The 18,518-nt window shown below is 45.7% G+C and overlaps 1 protein-coding gene across 10 annotated transcripts in view; it reads left to right on the forward strand.

Moving 5' to 3' along the window:
* The first annotated feature begins 12,839 nt into the window (after positions 1-12,839).
* Positions 12,840-18,518, forward strand: part of rapgef1b (Rap guanine nucleotide exchange factor (GEF) 1b) — a 60,135-nt gene continuing 54,456 nt past the window's right edge. For all 10 annotated transcript variants that reach the window (XM_054758199.1, XM_054758200.1, XM_054758202.1 and 7 more), the window contains exon 1: positions 12,840-13,169. In XM_054758199.1, coding sequence (XP_054614174.1) covers positions 13,142-13,169 — 28 coding nt within the window. In that variant the 5' untranslated portion in view covers positions 12,840-13,141. The remainder of the gene's footprint in view (positions 13,170-18,518) is intronic.

An 18,518-nucleotide genomic window follows, 5' to 3' on the forward strand; every position in this document is an offset into this window, starting at 1 on the left:
AAAAAAGGGAGAAAAGCAGCTTTTTGAGAAAAGATACATTTCAAGCATAACGTTCACTTTGACACTAATATTTTTTGCTTTTGTGACAGCTCACATATGTAAACAACTATACCAACATAAACAACACAACAAAGGGGTTGTTTTACATCACAATAACAATTTATTTACTAATATAACACCATCAACTTTTACTATTTTCACATTTGGAGCTGAACTACTGTATGTGTGTGCACGCGTGCATGCGTTAACATTTTCCTATGATTCGTAACCTTCTGCACCCCTCCACGCTCTCTCACTTCCTCCTTCCTGCCATGTGTGTTTTTGGCATCTACATGATCCCTGCCCAGCTTTTATCAAATGCACTTCTGCCACCTTGTGGTCGTTTTTATGGCTGAAAATTGCTCTGAATTGAAAGAAATGCATTAGTGGGGGGTTGCGTCATCACTTCTTTTTGCCTCTCACGTCAAAAAACGTAAGAGCCGTATGAAGACGTTGTTGGGATTGGGCGTTGGGGGTTCATAAAAGCGTCTTTGGTGTTGAATGAGTTCAACACACACAACATCGAACGTGGCTAACTGGGTTACTGTGTCTCAACAGATGTAGCTTCCTTTGCTAAATTTACTCCTGGAAAGCTGTCAGCCTCCGATGAACGGCAGCTGCTGCCACTCTTCTCTGTGGCTTTACTGGCTGGCTTCTCCTCTGCTCTGCTTGCCTTTTCCATCTTTTCTTCTTCTGCGTCTTTAGTTTGCAGGCTGACTGGGAAGGGATAACGAGCAGGGTGTTGTTTCTTCCCGCAGCACACGCTTTCACATGTCATTGTACGCTGCACGTGTGTCTGGGAGACCTCCGCCAAGGCCCAGCGTTCCTACACGTGCCTACTTGTGGCCTCACGGGGAAATGAAAATGCAAAAACGAATGGAACGATTGTGCAACAACGTCTTGGAGCCATGCAGAAATGTGTTAGCTTCTTTCTTTGCCCATGCATGGAGACAGATGCTGCTCATAAAGCCCACGACTTCTTATCTTTTAAGTTAAGGGTGTCCAAAGTGCGGCCCAGGGGCCATTTTTGGCCCTCAGCTTGTTTTTGATTGGCCCTTGTCATGTTCTAAAAGTAGAATGCAAATCTACTATTATGTAGATATCACTAGGGATGCTGATATTGGCATCAACACAGGATATTGCTGCCAATATTGATATCGGCACATGAGTGAGACCTTCTACTCCATTTACAGGCCGCCGCTGCCTTTTTATTGGTGTTTCTAAAAATACAATTAAACAAGAAAACTAAAAAAACACACACACACAAAAAGAGATGTACTGTAATTCTACGAGAAACGAGAGAAAATATTAAGAGAATAAAGTCTGTTTTTTGTTTGTTTCTCCGAATATTCTCTGATGTGTTTCTTCTTGAATATTTTAACTTTATGGTACTAAAATGATTATAATCTTTCCCTGTAAAACTACGACGTTATTTTCGTGAAAATGCTACTTTTTCTTGTTAGATTGCAACGTTTCTCTCCTAATATTTTGACTTTATTCTTGAAAAGTGACAGCTCATTTTTCAAATTCTACTGTTTTTTTTTCTATTTTTAGAATGTGCCAAAACTGCAGCAGTCTGCAAATGGCCCCCGGGCCAGACTTTGGACACCCCTGCCTTAGTTCCTGCAGTCCTAAATCCATCTGTTGTTGTGCACTAACCAGAAAGGACGATCAGTCGACCATTTTCATCTTCTCTCTCTTTTAATGGTGAATTGCAACCACTCTACGGAGAATGATCGCTTTCATTTGGAATGGCCTGTAAAATACAGTCAAACCTGTCTTAGCGGCCACCTTTATAGAAGGGCCACCTGCCTATAGCAGCCACTGAAAAATCCCCCCCATCAAATGTACATGTTATAGACCCTGTGTATAGCAGTCACCTGTCCAACGCGGCCAGCGGCAACCCATTTTGTCTCCCTTGGTCAATATCTGACCGCATATAGCGGCCAAATTACCAACTCAAGTAGAAGCTTCATGCACAAAAAAGTTTTGTTTTTCAATCAATGAAGCCGTCGTGTGTAGACTTTAATTACTGAGTCCTAGCTCAGTCACAATCATTCACAAGATCCACATAAAAAAGCCGTCTTCTTTTGAGCTTGCTATTTCCTGGTCAAGCGTGTAACTTTAAGAGCATTTGCACCAAAACATTACCGCAAAGTAGGCTGGGAACAGGACGTGCTCCCAGCGACGCTACAATAAAAAAAAAACATATGCTAGCATGCATGCGGCAGCGGGAGCAAAACTGAGTTCGGTTGTACTTAACTGAAGTATTTTATCAGTTATCAGTTATTATTAAGCCTCTAGCTTCCTTTTAGTAAGTAAAAACCTTGGCTATGATTGCACTACATTGTCATGTAGACCTACAAAGTACACTTGGAAGAACAAGAGGTGAATAAATGTATTGCAACTGATGTGAAACTGATGAGGGGTAGGATTAAATAAGCTTTGCTTCTTCCTACTCCTTTTTGGACATGCAAAATTGTGAATTGTACTATGTGATGTGCTACTGTTTGACTCATGCATGTTCAGGATTAAAACCATGAACCATGATAATAACAAGCCTAGTAGTGCTGTACAACTTTTATCTGCAGTCCGCAGTGCCATCTACTGGTCAACATTATTATTATTTTTTTTTCCCTTTTTTCCTCTACTGGTCAACATTCAAACTGGACGCCAACCTGTCTATAGAGGCCACCTGTCTATAGCGGCCACTTTTGCAGACTCCCTCTAGTGGCCGCTATAGACAAGTTTGACTGTATATGTCTAATAATTCCAACTGAGAATTCCAACTAATTCCAACTTCCAATGACTTATTCTGTTTTCTGGCTTGCGTGTAAGCCCTGCTGCTGGTTACGCCGCCATACTGACATTTTTAGTGCAACGCCCACGTACTGACAGTGAAGACCAAGTGGACAGGAAGCAGCAGGTTCCAATTCATGACGGAGTTCCACTGATCAGGCACACAAATTAAACGCTGAAGCTCAGATCGGTGAGGTTGGGCTGCAGGTCGCACGACCAGCTGACCTCCAGGGGATCGACGGTGCCGACGGCGTGGAGGTGGTCCAGGGAGATGTTCTCCACGTCTTCTTCTGGCCTCCTCGTCTTAACAGGACCAGAAATACTACATCTCTCCAGGAGTCAGTGGCAGCTTTACATGTGCTTACCTTGCAATCTGTGTTAGCTTAGCTGTTAGCCGCACTCCGGCAGTGAGGACCGGCCTTCTCCTGCCGTTTGCGCCATCTTTCCCGCCACCTCTGCCGTTCTACTGTGTTGTTTTATTTACAGGGCTGGACAATATAGCAAACCCTTTTTACAGCCAAAACGTCCCATGGTCCTCCACTATGTGACGAACATCCCATGGTCCTCCACTATGTGACGAACGTCCCATGGTCCTCCACTATGTGATGAACGTCCCATGGTCCTCCACTATGTGACGAACGTCCCATGGTCCTCCACTATGCGATGAACGTTCCATGGTCCTCCACTATGCGATGAACGTTCCATGGTCCTCCACTATGTGATGAACGTCCCATGGTCCTACACTATGCGATGAACGTCCCATGGTCCTACAGTGTGTGATGAACGTCCCATGGTCCTCCACTCTGCGATGAATGTCCCATGGTCCTCCACTATGTGATGAACGTCCCATGGTCCTCCACTATGTGATGAACGTCCCATGGTCCTCCACTATGTGATGAACGTCCCATGGTCCTCCACTATGCGATGAACGTCCCATGGTCCTCCATGGTCCTCCACTATGTGATGAACGTCCCATGGTCCTCCACGATGTGATGAACGTCCCATGGTCCTCCACTATGTGATGAACGTCCCATGGTCCTCCACGATGTGATGAACGTCCCATGGTCCTCCACTATGTGATGAACGTCCCATGGTCCTCCATGGTCCTACACTATGTGATGAACGTCCCATGGTCCTCCACGATGTGATGAACGTCCCATGGTCCTATACTATGTCATGAACGTCCCATGGTCCTACACTATGTGATGAACGTCCCATGGTCCTACACTATGCGATGAACGTCCCATGGTCCTACACTATGTGATGAACGTCCCATGGTCCTCCACTATGCGATGAACGTCCCATGGTCCTACACTATGTGATGAACGTCCCATGGTCCTCCACTATGTGATGAACGTCCCATGGTCCTCCATGGTCCTCCACTAAGTGATGAACGTCCCATGGTCCTACACTATGCGATGAATGTCCCATGGTCCTCCACTATGTGATGAACGTCCCATGGTCCTCCACGATGTGATGAACGTCCCATGGTCCTCCACGATGTGATGAACGTCTCATGGTCCTACACTATGTGATGAACGTCCCATGGTCCTCCACTATGTGATGAACGTCCCATGGTCCTCCATGGTCTTACAGTGTGTGATGTCAGGAATAAATTGTGTGAAACCAAGGTGGAGTGTAGAGGCAGAGGATAGTCATAGTTTAAGAGCGGGGGGGGTGATGTGTCAAATCAAGGGAGCTCTCAAGGGAGCGTATCTCGACACGCCCCACAGACTTGCTGCCCCCCCTGCAGTCTGGCCGCTGCCGCTGCGCCGGCCTCCTTTTTGACACCCAAATTTACTTCGTTCCACGGGCCTTGCTGGTAGGCACGCACCGGTCTACCTGTACACTGGCCCGCCCACGGACCAGACGGTCTCCCTCACCCGTCACCTCCTTGGAAATAACACGCTCCTGTCAGAGGCGGTGACACGTCCCCGCTCACCTGCCGAAGCCACGACACCTACCGGGACGAGTCACCCGCACTCCACGCCCATCCGCTGGCACTGCGCTGCTTTACGAAGACACAAACGTTCGTTCAATTTTCACATTTGGACCTGAACTATGTGTGTGCACGCCTGTATATGCGTTAAAATGTCCCTACAGTGCGTCACCTTCTCCACGCTCTCTCACTTCCTCATTGCTGTCATGTGTGATTTGTTTATTGATCCCATTGATCTTTTATCAAATACACTTCTGTTCATGTTGGTGTCGTTGTTGACATATTTCAGCTGTCACAAACGCAACACATATTTGTGTCAAAGTGAAAGTTATGCTTGAAATGTATCTTTTCACAAAAAGCTGCTTTTTTTAGTCAGGAACTGATATTTTCCTGAAACTTACCTATGTTCTACTGCTGATTACTAAAAAAACGCAAAAAGGTAGAAACCAACTTTTTTTTTCCTGATGAAAGATGGGAGTCTAATGTTTGTTTTGGTAGGTTCCATGTTTAGATAGCCATACAACACAATATTCTGTGTGCCTTCAAAGACCAGCCAAAATGGTCTAGAATGGCTGGGAGTGAATGAGTTAATTATGATTAATTAGTTAATTAGTAAGTGTAATTCTTTTGATGACCATTTGTAGTCATTTGGCAGCCCTACTAATAATTTCACTTCACTTTCCTTTTCATTGTTGCACTGACATCAGAATGGACGATAGTGCAGCGTTAATCATTTATGGGGGGGGTGTTGAATGCCATGTGTGTCGTGGTTCGTGCTCCATGTTTTTGTTCAACGTTACGGTGATGCGGTCTTTATGCCTTTACAGCACCAGCAAGCTCACCTCTCAGGCAAAGACCCCCCCAGAGAGGGCAGCAGCTAATGGAGGCTGAGGTGCTAGAAAAGGAGCGTTCAGCCCCCCCCCCGGTGCTCCCCGCCAGTCAGTCCTGGTTTTGTGACCTTTGGCCCGCGCGACTTAAATGTCACGGTGGAGCGCTGCGTCCTGCCTCTACGCCGGCTGGCTTTGATGACGAAAGCAGCGGATAGGAGCGCTGCGAGAGGGCGTCGCTGGCGGGGCAATGGGACGGAGGCATCTTGAAAGGCTTTCCAAAAGCCGGCGCTGCCGCCCCGTAGCGCTCCAAAGAGCAGCTCAACAATGGCTGCCTAGCACATAAATAATTCCCATCCGGCCGAGCGTGGATGCAGTCGGCTTTTTCTTTGCTGCAGGTTAGGACTGTAAAAACGCTGCCTGTAGATCAGCTTTTCCCTCCAACGAGGGTCGCATGCTGTCGTGAAACATGACAGGATGCAACTTGGCCACTTTAGGGGGAAAAGCAACTTTCCTTTTTGCCCTTTTTGCTGTTGTTTTTTCTACTTTCTTAAATAATCTTCCTAAATATTCCTTTCCTTATTCCATATTCCATATTCCATATTCCTTTATCCAACCTACAGACAACTCCTCAAACAAGCTCCCCCTGTAAGTACAGCAGTTAAAGTGTGGAATGAAGAAACTGATCAAGTACTTCAGGACTGCTTTGGCTGCACAAACTGGGATGTGTTTAAAACTGCAGCGGGGAGGGAAGATTGTACTGTTGATTTGGATGAATATGCTTCTGCTGTTACTGGCTACATTAGCACATGCATAGAGACTGTTACCACCACCAAGTATTACAGAAAATACCCTAACCAAAAACAGTGGATGAACTGTGATGTAAGGGCTAAGCTACGTGCTCGTTTGACTGCATTTGTCATGGGCACCGCTGAGGACTACAAAAAGGCCAGATATGACCTGAGGAGGTCCATACGAGAGGCCAAAAGACCGTACAGACAGAAGCTGGAGGGCTACTATTCCACCTCAGACCCTCGGCGCATGTGGGCGGGGCTCCAGCACATCACAGACTATCGACATTGGAATAGCGTAGCCACGTCCAGCCAAACCACACTTCCAGATGAGCTGAATGAGTTCTATGCCCGCTTTGACACCCAAACTCCTGATGAGCAGAGAGGGTGGCTGGACTTGGGGAGCACACAGGACTGGCAGTCAACACTGCCATCCACACAGCCCTTTCTCACCTACAGGGCCAGGACACATACTGTATGTCAGAATGCTATTTATAGACTATAGCTCTGCTTTTAACACAGTCAGCCCCCACAAACTCACAAATAAGCTCCTCACACTTGGCCTGTCACCCTCCCTCTGTAACTGGGTGTTTAACTTTCTAACAGGCAGGCCCCAGTCAGTCAGAGTCCACAATCGCACATCCAGCTCAAGAATTGTGAGCACTGGGACCCCACAGGGGTGTGTGCTGAGTCCGCTCCTCTACACGCTCTTCACCTACGATTGCGTGGCCTCCCAGAACAACACCAGCATCATTAAATTTGCGGACGACACTACAGTCATCGGACTGATCACTGGTGGTGTTGAAACATCATACAGAAGAGAGGTGGCGGGCCTCATAGCTTGGTGTCGTGATAACAATCTCCTTCTCAATACAGATAAGACTAAAGAGATGATCATCCACCCAAGAACAAGGGAAAAGGAGCCGCATAGACCCCTGTTTATTGATGAGACTGAGGTGGAGAGGGTGAAAACCTTCAAGTTCCTTGGCACACACATCAGCGAGGACCTCACCTGGTCTCACAACACCCAACAAATGATGAAGAAGTCCCAAAGGAGACTGTACTTCCTGAGAAGACTGAGGAAATTTGGCATGTCCACCACAATCCTGAGTTGCTTCTACAGATGCACTATGGAAAGTGTCCTTACCGCCTCCATCACTGTTTGGTACGGTAACTGTACAACACGTGATAGGAAGGCACTCCAGCGGGTGATCAAGACCTCACAGAACATTGTTGGGGCAGCCCTCCCCTCACTGCAAGACATTTATAAAACTAGAGTCCTACGAAGAACACACAACCTCATCAAGGACAGCACACATCCACAACACTCATTATTCACACTCCTACCGTCAGGCAGACGCTACAGGAGTTTGAAGTCCAGGACACAAGGCTGGCAAACAGCTTTTACCCACAGGCCATCAGGCATTTATTTATTTATTTATTTATTTATTTGTATTAATCTTTCTTCTGTTGTTGTTGCTTAATTTCTTGGTATTTATGTTTCTTATGTTCTTATTCTTTCTTGTGTTTTCTTTCTTTTCTTGGGAGAATGAACAGAATAAGAATTTCATTGCATAGTAGAACTGCTGTTTTACTGTTCATATGACAATAAAACTCTTCCTAAATCTTAAATCTTAAATGTTCCTCTCACAATATTATGACTTTTTCCTCAAGCTAATTTGCCGAAAATGACAACTTGATTTTGTTTTGTTTGTTTTTGGTAATATTACCGCTTCCTGTCATAGTTTTTCCTGATGATTTCAAGTCTACGCTGCTAAAATGATATTTTATCCTCATAATATTACGTGTTTAGTCTCTTTTTTTTACATCATTCTTTTCTGCTGATATTTTGACTTTATTCTTGTATCACTACAGCTTTTTCTTGCATTCCTGATATTATTAACTAGGAACTGTGACCTATGAACTTTATTCCCATAATGTTATAAGTTCTTATTATATCTTTTCCCCCAGCCTAATTGTCCTAATTGTGTTTTACTTTTATTACGACTTTTAAAGAAATAACACATTTTTTTCTTTAATATTTCAACTCTCCACAACTGAAATGACATTATTTTTCCTTATACTGGAACCATTTTATTCTTGACAAACTGCAACCTTCTTCCTTGTTAAAATACCACTTTTTTCTCTTTATATTTTTGACTTTATTCCTATATAATAACTGCTGATTGTTTCCATTTTTGCTGTTTTTTTTGCTGTTGTTGTTTTTCTTTTCTTCGTCTGTTTTTTTCCATTTTCGCAGTTGTTTTTTTGCTTTGTTTTTCCATTTTCTGAAACTGTCAACTTTCTTCTTGTGCATTTTGGTGTGGTGATGATGACTTTATTCCAGTAATTTTTGGACTTTATTCTTGTAGCTTTTTCCGCCAGCTCATTCTCCGAGAGTGACAACTTTCTTTGTTGTTCATAATATTACCTCTTACAAAAACACGACTGACTTGTTTCTTTGACATGTCGTCTTTGTTACGAAACGAGATTATTTTTCTTCGTGAGGTTGTTGTCGTGAACTCATTCCAAACCAAAGACGTTTTTATACATTTTTGTAAACCCGAACGCTGGCTTCTACTTCTACGTCTTTTACGTTTTCTCACATGAGAGGCAAAATGAGGCATTGACGTGATTGGCAATGAAAGATGTGACTGCTCTTTCAAGCAGTTTGAAGCCATAAAAACGTCCACAAGGGGGCAGAAGTGCATTCGATAGGCGCTCGGCATGCGTCTTCATCCAGGTCTGCTCTTCTGTTAATAACTTGGCTTGATTCTTGTACAATTACTGCACATTTTTCCATCGTTGCTGTTTTTTTGGTGAATTTTTTACAATGTGCCTCCAGGCCGCACTTTGCCCCCCCCGTTTTAGGCGTGTTCTTCACGCGACCTTGTCAACATGCGTGCCGGCGGCTGGCAGTGATGGAGCGTTCCATTCTCATGCAGCATTGAGCAGGTCATGACCCAGACATCTTGTCTTCTTCATCCAGCAGCTCTCCATCTTCAATCTCCTCTTACTTGCGTCTAACGCCCCCCCACCCCCCCACACTGAAGCCCATTCATCTTAATTCCACCATGAAGAAGTCTCTCGTGTGCGCCAACAAGGAAGCCAAAGACAGACGACCCCCTAGTTTGTTGTGGGTTTTTTTGCCTGCCCTCCTCCTACTCGGTTAAGCGTATTCCGTCGTTTAAGCCGGGCTGATCCTCTCCGCTCTCGGCCCGGCTCTCCCATGTGAGGCAGACGAGGGGGCCTGACCGCCGGCCAAGGTTAACGGAGCTTTCAAGCGTGCATCGCGCTCTCACATCAAACGCCGTCCTTCACGGCCCGCTCTGTCAAGACGCACGCCAAGCCGTCTCCGGTCTCGGCGTCGAAGCGCATCCTGACCCCGTTAGCCCCAACCCCGTCCCGCACGTCCCAGTAGAAAGCCTTGCCTCGTTCACCGTACGCTCGTTAAGCTCTCTGATTATCTGGCTGACTTTGGAAGAACTCTTCACTTCACTTGGTCCCGAGACGTTTCCTTCCAGAGCTGAATTAGGACGATTCAAATTCAGGAGGACCAGGGACATCGGCCAACCTAGCGTAACTCCCGCCGCCCTGCAGGAGTACTGGAGCAGGGACGTCAGCTTCTTTACTTTGGCTTTGACATCAGAAGGATACGAGAATAAAGTCAAAATATTCAGAGAATAATTCAGATTACAAATACTTGGACAATTGAAAAGAAAAAAACAGCTGTAATTTTACTGGAATTAAGTCAAAATATTAAGAGGAAAAAAAGTTGTATTCTAACGAGGATAAAAGTCGCAATTTTACGAGAATAAAGTGAGGAAAAATAATGTAATTTTTGTAAGCTATTGTAGATAAAAAGACATTGTTTTTTAAAAGTTGTAATATCATGAGAAGCAAAAAAGTTATAATAATATGGGAATGAAGTCAGAATATTATGAAATGAAAATTTACTAAGCTTATTTAACAAAAAGTATTTGTAAAAATATTTGGACAATTTTTTAAAAAACAGCAAAAATGGGGTAAAGTAAAAAGAGTAAAAGACAGAAGTTCGTACTAATAATATACTTTTTCACCTTTATCACAAAGCTGAGATGAAATATATGTAGAACTTCCCAGCAGCCTGTCATTCCCCCCACCCCCCTGCGTTATTCTCATGAGCACTACAGGCACACGTTCTCTGGGTCAGCGAAGACGCAAAGAAAAGTAGTCCTCGGGCACCCTCCTCTGGGTAAACATATTACTGCAGCCTTTGATGCGTACGCTCGGCGACCATACCCACAGCAGCCAGAAGATGGCGGCAAAGACACACCATATTGCCATCAATCGAGTCTCACAAGGTCAGCCTGTGCTAATCAGTTGTGGGTTTAACAAGAAGACAGAAAGAGCTAATAATGACTAAGTTGTGTTTGCTAGGCTGATTATTCTGTCCAAAAATAAGCCTGCCGAGAAAATTTGAGCGAGAAGGGTGTAAATAGGCCGAGTGCGTAGTCCCGACGAGTCTGCCAGTGCAAAGGAGTTGATTGTCTCGGCCGTGTGCCTTTATCGTAGCCTGGGGGGAGGTATTCCACTCCTTCCTGTGCTTTCAACGTGCCGCACGGGCGCGGCCTCCCAGCAGCACAATGATATGTGGGCCCAGTTAGCAATGGTAAACATACGGTACAGTACAGTACAGCACACGTGACCATGAGGCAAGATGCATTAGGAAGTCATCATCTCAGCATCTTGGCTTTTTAAAGCACGTGACTCTAGGGAACAAGATCACTCAGGTCACGTCAGTCAGGTCAATAATTCATAAAAAAAAAAGATACATTGCAGTGTGAACTTTCACTCTTGATGTGCAAGTGACATTGCTGTGCAAAAGTCTTGGGCCACCGATAAAACCATAAAACAGCACATTATGTGACTCATTTGCTTTCGTCGATTTGTTCTTTTTTTATTATTCCAAAAGACATTATTGTTTTCCAAAAAAACAGCAAACACACAAATAAAATGTCATTCGCTGAATAATATTTCATTCCCAGCGGATGACGCTCGATACTTGGCTGCCAGGAGGCGTTTATTTGACCAAACATCTGAATGTGTTATTTTGACGCATTGGCACCGGCACTCACTCTGCCAATTAGTCAACGTCACTCGTGAAAATGAAAATAATGTCATGCAGGAATAGAAGCAGAGCGCACATTGTAGATTTGTTTTTAAACAGCAAAAATGGGAGAAATAGTGCAAAATGTATGATACTAATAACTAATAATAACACATACAGGAGCTTTGTCTTTAAATATCTGTATATATTGTAAGCATATTTTTCAGCATTTTTACCAAATTTAAAAAATATAAAAAACAGAAAAGTGTCCCTCTGCATCCCCTCCATAATTTTCCTCCACATAATAGATAGATACTTTATTCACCTCCAAGAGACGAATATTGATTGAATATTGAGACTGTACTTCCTGAGAAGACAATTTGGCATGTCCACCACAATCCTGAGTTGCTTCTACAGATGCACTATGGAAAGTGTCCTTACCGCCTCCATCACTGTTTGGTACGGTAACTGTACAACACGTGATAGGAAGGCACTCCAGCGGGTGATCAAGACCTCACAGAACATTGTTGGGGCAGCCCTCCCCTCACTGCAAGACATTTATAAAACTAGAGTCCTACGAAGAACACACAACCTCATCAAGGACAGCACACATCCACAACACTCATTATTCACACTCCTACCGTCAGGCAGACGCTACAGGAGTTTGAAGTCCAGGACCACAAGGCTGGCAAACAGCTTTTACCCACAGGCCATCAGGCTTCTCAACGAAGCACTCGCACACGCCGCACGCAACACACGCACACACTCATAGCACTTTATTTATTTATTTATTTATTTATTTATTTATTTATATTATTTATATTATTTATCTGTATTAATGTCTCTTCTGTTGTTGTTGCTTAATTTATTGGTATTTATGTTTCTTATGTTCTTATTCTTTTTCTGGTGGGAGAATGAACAGAGCAAGAATTTCATTGCATAGCAGAACCACCAGTTTTACTGTGCTTATGACAATAAAACTCTTCAATCTTGAATCTTAAAAGTTTTTGCGTGTAAGCAGACATTTTCAATTGTAATTGTGAGAGGGTTTTTTTTAAATATTATTAATTGTAACGAAAATGCTATTTCTCCTCTCCTTATTGAGGAGCAGGTTGGTGTTTGCTTTACGATTGATGATTTTAGGTGTGTGAAAATGTGACATTCAGTATTTGCAATTTAAGGAAGGAATAGAGGGTTTGTGTGTTCTGACTTCAACCTGACCCAGAAAATTATTGTTTATTATTGTTCAAGTTGTTACGGTTGCAGTTCGAGCTGTTAAAGCTCCACACACGCCCATCGCCTTGGTGACAAGCTTGCTATTCTTAATTCCTACCACAGGGGGTCGCTGATGCAACACAACAGTTGCAACTAGACGTCAACGTGCGTGTGCGTGTTTAGCGTGTGATGAATGTGTGGACCCAGTGAAAGATCACCCAGAGACGGACTAAGACATCTCCCCCCACTCTTCATCCGCACCATGTGTGTGGCCTACAAATACGTGCTTTTCACCCCACCGGGACCGTCTGACGGCGCCTACGGTGTGGGCAAAATGAGGGACTAGTCGGCGGCGGCGGCGAGGCTCGTCTGTAAGCGAACGTTTCGTCGGAACCGCGAGTGGGCTTCACAGCTGCTGGCCACCAAGGAGAAGGAGGAGAAAATGTCGGGGAAAATCGAGAGCAAGCAAGGTAAGTCCTGCTCCGCCCGGTAACGGTACTCCACTCGCCCCCACATCTTGGGGGTCCTGGCTCCGTAAAGACATTCATTGTGCTTGCTTGTTTAATTGGGCCTCTCGGTTGATCTTTGCTACCTTCTCCCCTCAGCGTCGTGAGGCGCTCGCTTAGATGTTCCTCCACGGAACCCGACCTCCCCGAGCCATTTCAAGTCCATTTTGAGTGCAAATGAGATTTCTTTTTTTGTTTTCTCCTCCAGCTTTGAAAGAACGCTAACATTTGTGCTGTGGCTTAGCACTAAACCAGGCTACCCCACCGGCATCTTCGTGCTCTGCTCCATGCTAGTAAATAAGCCACTATTGCCGTGTTACAACATCGCCCGCATACATACTTCCACTTTTCACCCTCCGGGAGACATTGTAGGATGAACACGGAGCAAACGCGAATGCTTTCGTTTTCATGGCTCTCGGTCAGATGGCTTAGAAACGCTAGCTAACCGCAGCTAACGGTTAGCCGTCCACTAGCTAGACTGCTAGCCGCGCCGTTAGCCAGCGTGCTGCACTCCTTGTGCGTTCACGCCCAAACTATCGTCTCTGTGAGCGAGAGGGGCTATTGTGTTGTTTTAGGAGTGAGAAATGAAGCAGAGGACTGCAAAGACTGTGTGGGCTCCGCTTTACGTTGGTCGCGAAACTTTACACCCAGCAGCTACTTTTGCATCCCACTGCAAGCAGCTGTCTTCTTGCCTCCGCACACTATCTTGACTGACTGATGAATGGACACGCACACACACAGAGGAGGGCAGTGTCATATACTAACCACAAGGCGTAGAAACTTCCGATTGTTTTGCAGATGACCTATGCATTCACAGCCAGAGAGTGCCATCAGCACTTATCAGCTTCCTCAGGCATCCTTCTTGGTCTTAGTGGGTGACTTGTTGGCCCTTTGCCTCCCTTCTCACCCATGTGCTGGCCATCTATCCCAAATATGTCCCCCGGAGAATAACACAGGCGAGCTAGCCGCCGGAATCAGTCATCTGTTTTAGGCTTAGAGCCTCCAGAGAGGGGTTAAACTGCCACGGAAGGAGATTAGTTGAGTAATTCCTGGAGGAATTGAAAACAAAAGTGGTAAGGTTTTAGGTGTAGTGCAGAAATGTCCCATGCAAATGGTTACCATAGCACACACACCAGGAGGGCATATCAATGCACACCAAGCCTGGACAGGAGATGCACAGCCTGTAGTCAGCATGCTTCTCAGTGTGCCATGGTTACGACGCCCTCTCGTCAATAGTGCAGGATGCCACGCACTCTCAGAAATCACTGTCGTCATATTCTTCTCCAGCATCTGAACGGGCCGTGGCATGACCTCATCACTCACAAGTGTGTTTGTTTACATGCACATACACACAAGAACCTCAAGTCCCAGCTTGCTGGTCGACCACGCTTTTGTTTCACAGCAGGTGTTGTCATAGAAAGTGTAAGAAGATGCTATCTGCTGTGAAATATAAGACGCTGAAAGAATAGTACGTGTACTTGCCTGTTTACGTGGCGCCAACGGACGTCTTCGTCAAGGCTGCTGGGTGCAATATGTCCAAATGGACAAGAAGTTGTTTAACAGTAACACCGTAACTGGCCATTGTGCGTGAGCAAAAGGTGAGTAAACGTATGAAAAGCAAAGCAAATATGTTTCGATCAACAAATGAACTTTCCTCTGTTGCTTCTATTTGTCTTTTTTTTATAACACAAGCAAGACGGACCCACCTGTGAGGGCTTTTAGATGGGGAAGGGTCTTTTCACCCTAAATTATACAGCCACGGCCAAAAACACTGGTGTCATGGCCACTATTTTTAGCCATGACTGTTTTGTACATACAGTGTTCCCTCGCCACATCGCGGATTCACTCTTTCACTGATTTTTTTAAAGTGCAATTTTGCACTTTTTTTTTTTTTTTTTTACAGCGTATGAATGTGCATTGTGTTCTGCTTCCCTGTGGTGTATTAGCGTGATCTATCGGCGCTCTGTTGCATGTGTCTGTTATTGTATGTACCACTGCTACCAGTAGAGGGTGTTGTATACTCACGTGAGAGTTAGTTCATCTCAGTAAATATAGAGCCACAACGGTCCTGATTGGCTAAGGGAGAACCCGCCCATTGCGTTCTGCGTTCTGATTGGCCGTAGACCATTGTCAATCAATCTCCTTTGTGCAGGACTGCCTGTTTCCTGTTGTATGCTAGCGATCATGCATGCTGAGAGAAGGCAGAAGTTACGCGGCTGTAGGGCACCTGGAATGCTGTAAATGAATCTTCGGTTCGTGGAGGACGAGGAGGAGGAATGTGTTTTTAACAAGGTGCAGGACGGCGCAGGACAAGCCACGACCAGAGGGGTGAAATACGAGCGAGTCACTTCATTTCTTGTGTCCAATCTTGTCAGTTGATCTTTAAAATTCAACTGAAATGTGAACTTTGAGAGTATTTTTTTAAAACGAGAGAAATGTGATTAAATGTTGGAATAGTCCTCAATTTTCCCCGCTTTACAGCAACCCTGTGTCAGTTTACCACGACTGGCAAAACAATGGAGTTAGTTGTTGTTTATTGTTTGATTAGTGGACTTATTGGTTGTTGTGGCGGAATGCTCAACGTGAAGGACAGGTGATGATCAAGCTGCTAAAAGCGTGCCTCACTATGTGCTAAATCATCATCCTCATCATCACATCAAGATTAGAAGCGGTGGCAGATGCTTGCAGATGTTTGGTCAGCAGTACAAACACCGAGGGGAGGGGGCTCTCCCAACGTCGGCTGATCTTGGGTCATGGAATCAACTCACTCAGATGAATAATGCATCTTTTTTTTTATTTATCTGAGTGACCGTGAATGTTTGTTATTTCAAACACCACACTCGGAAAATGTGTTAACAGAGTCCATGCTTGTGTGACACCAGCGCTGTGGAACGTCAGTGTTGGTGGTAGTTGTGGTGGGAGCTATGCACTGTTTTATTATTAGCCCTGTAGCAACGTCTCTTTCTGAGCCCCCGCCCCCCACCTCCCACACACACACACACACACACACACACACACATAGTGCAAGATGTAGCCGCCATGCTAAGAGTTTACGCTGGAGCAGACTTGGAGTTAGCGCGGACATGTCAGTCATCTCATGGGGGCGGTGTTTGCCCGGTGCTTCCCTCCAGCCTGAAATGTCTTCTTGTCTCATGTGCAGAAATAGCAATAGCCCCCCCCCCAAACCCATGTTTTGTCCCCAAACAGTCATGTGCCCCACCTTGGCCACGAGGAGCCTCGCTTTGAAAGTGCTGCAATTTTGAGGTGTGATAACAGTAAAGCTCAATGAGAGGCTAGCCCAGATTTGGCCGTGTGTGTAATTACTGGGATGGGGATGGGAAAGCAACACGAAGGAGGGATCAGGAGGAAAAGAGGGTGGAGATGCGTTGAGAACCTGTGGGAATCCAGTCCCTCTGCAGAAGGAGAATTGGATGGATTGCTTGTGGGGTTACGGGTGGACACAAGTATCCATCAAAGGCTAACACTTCCGCCTCTGCTGCAACGTTTTTACGACCGACAGCTGAGGATCGATGCCGGTTAAGGACGGTACCTTACAGGCCATGTTTATTTTCCAGTTAGGACGTTTGATTTGATTTTGCACGTACTCATCAGACCCCTACAATGGTTCGGTGCCTCCCTCTCCAGGACCCATGGTGGCATCACAGTCCACTTCACTCGGGTGTCCTGCCCTGCTGAACATCAAGTTTAAAGTGCTCCATGCCTCCCCGCCGTGCTATTTGTGGATCTTCCCTCCGAAGTGCCGTGCGGCGTGACGGGGTCAAGTGAGCGCTGATCATGAGGGCCACTTAGTTTGTGACTAATTCTCAGCAGGGCTGTGAAAATGCCAGCCTGGCCCGCGCACAGTTAGTGCACACAAACTGCAAGTGGACCTGTCAGTCGGTTTCCTCGGGATAGAATCTGCAGGATTTAGGGCCTTTTTGAATGGGCAACACCAGCTGGAGGAGCCAGGCCTCCTCCGAGGACACAGACTCCTCTCTACCAGGCGACCTGGATGAGGACTCAGGTAAAAGTCAAACCATCACCTGTCTCGAATAGATAGGAAGTGTTGTCCAGCATCCTTGGACATTTCAATGAAATGTCTTCTAAATTTTGCTCATCAGTAGTCCGTTTTTTTTTTTTTTTTTTTTTAATTCCCTTATTTGTATGAGAAGCTGACCAGCATTGGAGCGTTAATGTAAAATTGGTGTGGTGGCACAGCGAAATGCAGGGGACATTCCTCTCTGGGCTTTTTGTGTCGTGTGGCTTTACAGAAGGTGCTCATTTCCTCGGCTAAAAGCTTGGGCGGACCCAGCATGGAGAGGCTGCTCGGCTCAGCCACATCCTTCCATTGCAAGCTGCCTCTCTGCCTTATCACTTTCACGCTGCACAGACACGGGGGGGGGGGGGGGCGGCATTGGCGGCTTTAATATTTGTGGTGTGGTCTTAATCCACTTCAACAACAAGAGTAGTACAAGAGTAGATCCTGGCCCACGGGCTGGGGGTTGAGTGTGGCTGAAATTCTCCTGCTTCTGAACAGATCCACCCTGGTGTGCACGGTGTGAGCGTAGTGAGGCTCCGTGATGAGGGTGGTTAAGCATATCATTTGGAAATTACAGTGCTGCGAGTGTCATAATGCCTTGTTTGGAAAACACAGTCTGCAGGGATGTTAGTCCGCTAAAGCGCTCCATTTAGCCCCAGCAGGATGTCCAATTCTGTGTTTGTATGTGTTGCCTGTCAGCCATGACCGTACTGATTAGAATAGACTGGCAGAGAACCTTAATTACACATGCAGTCGTGTACATTTAGCAGCGGCTCCATGCTGAACGTGAACCAGCTAGCAACCAAGCATAATTGTGCAAAGGGATTTCATGTCAAGTCGTGCTTGTGTGTGAGTGCTTGCACAAGCGTGTCAAAGCGTTCAGACCCCCGGTGACGCACCCGCCTGCCCGCTCGGAGCTGGCGCACAACGAAGGGGACGCCCCACACTTGGTGCCAGTTTCCGATGGCAGGCTAAATCAGGAAGAAGGGGAGCTTGCAGACAAGTCCTCTTTCTGGTCAAGACAGACGTGGGAGTGCAGAAATGTGTTTTTCTTTTTCCACTCGCTCTCGATGTGGTCTCATCAAGTGGATGACCTTGTCCTCCTGCCACCTGGATGGGGGTTAATGCCGAAAGCAGAGCTTTCAAACTCAACTTACCGGGGGGGCCGCTGGAGTTAGTCTGGGTGCAGCTCAGCCGCAACAAGTATTCCACAAAAAAAAGGTTTCAGGTACAGTCGTCAGAATCTCAATCAACATCGATACTGAAGAAACACA

This window comes from Dunckerocampus dactyliophorus, chromosome 17 (assembly GCF_027744805.1).
Source record: "Dunckerocampus dactyliophorus isolate RoL2022-P2 chromosome 17, RoL_Ddac_1.1, whole genome shotgun sequence".
NCBI classification, from domain to species: Eukaryota; Metazoa; Chordata; class Actinopteri; order Syngnathiformes; family Syngnathidae; genus Dunckerocampus; species Dunckerocampus dactyliophorus.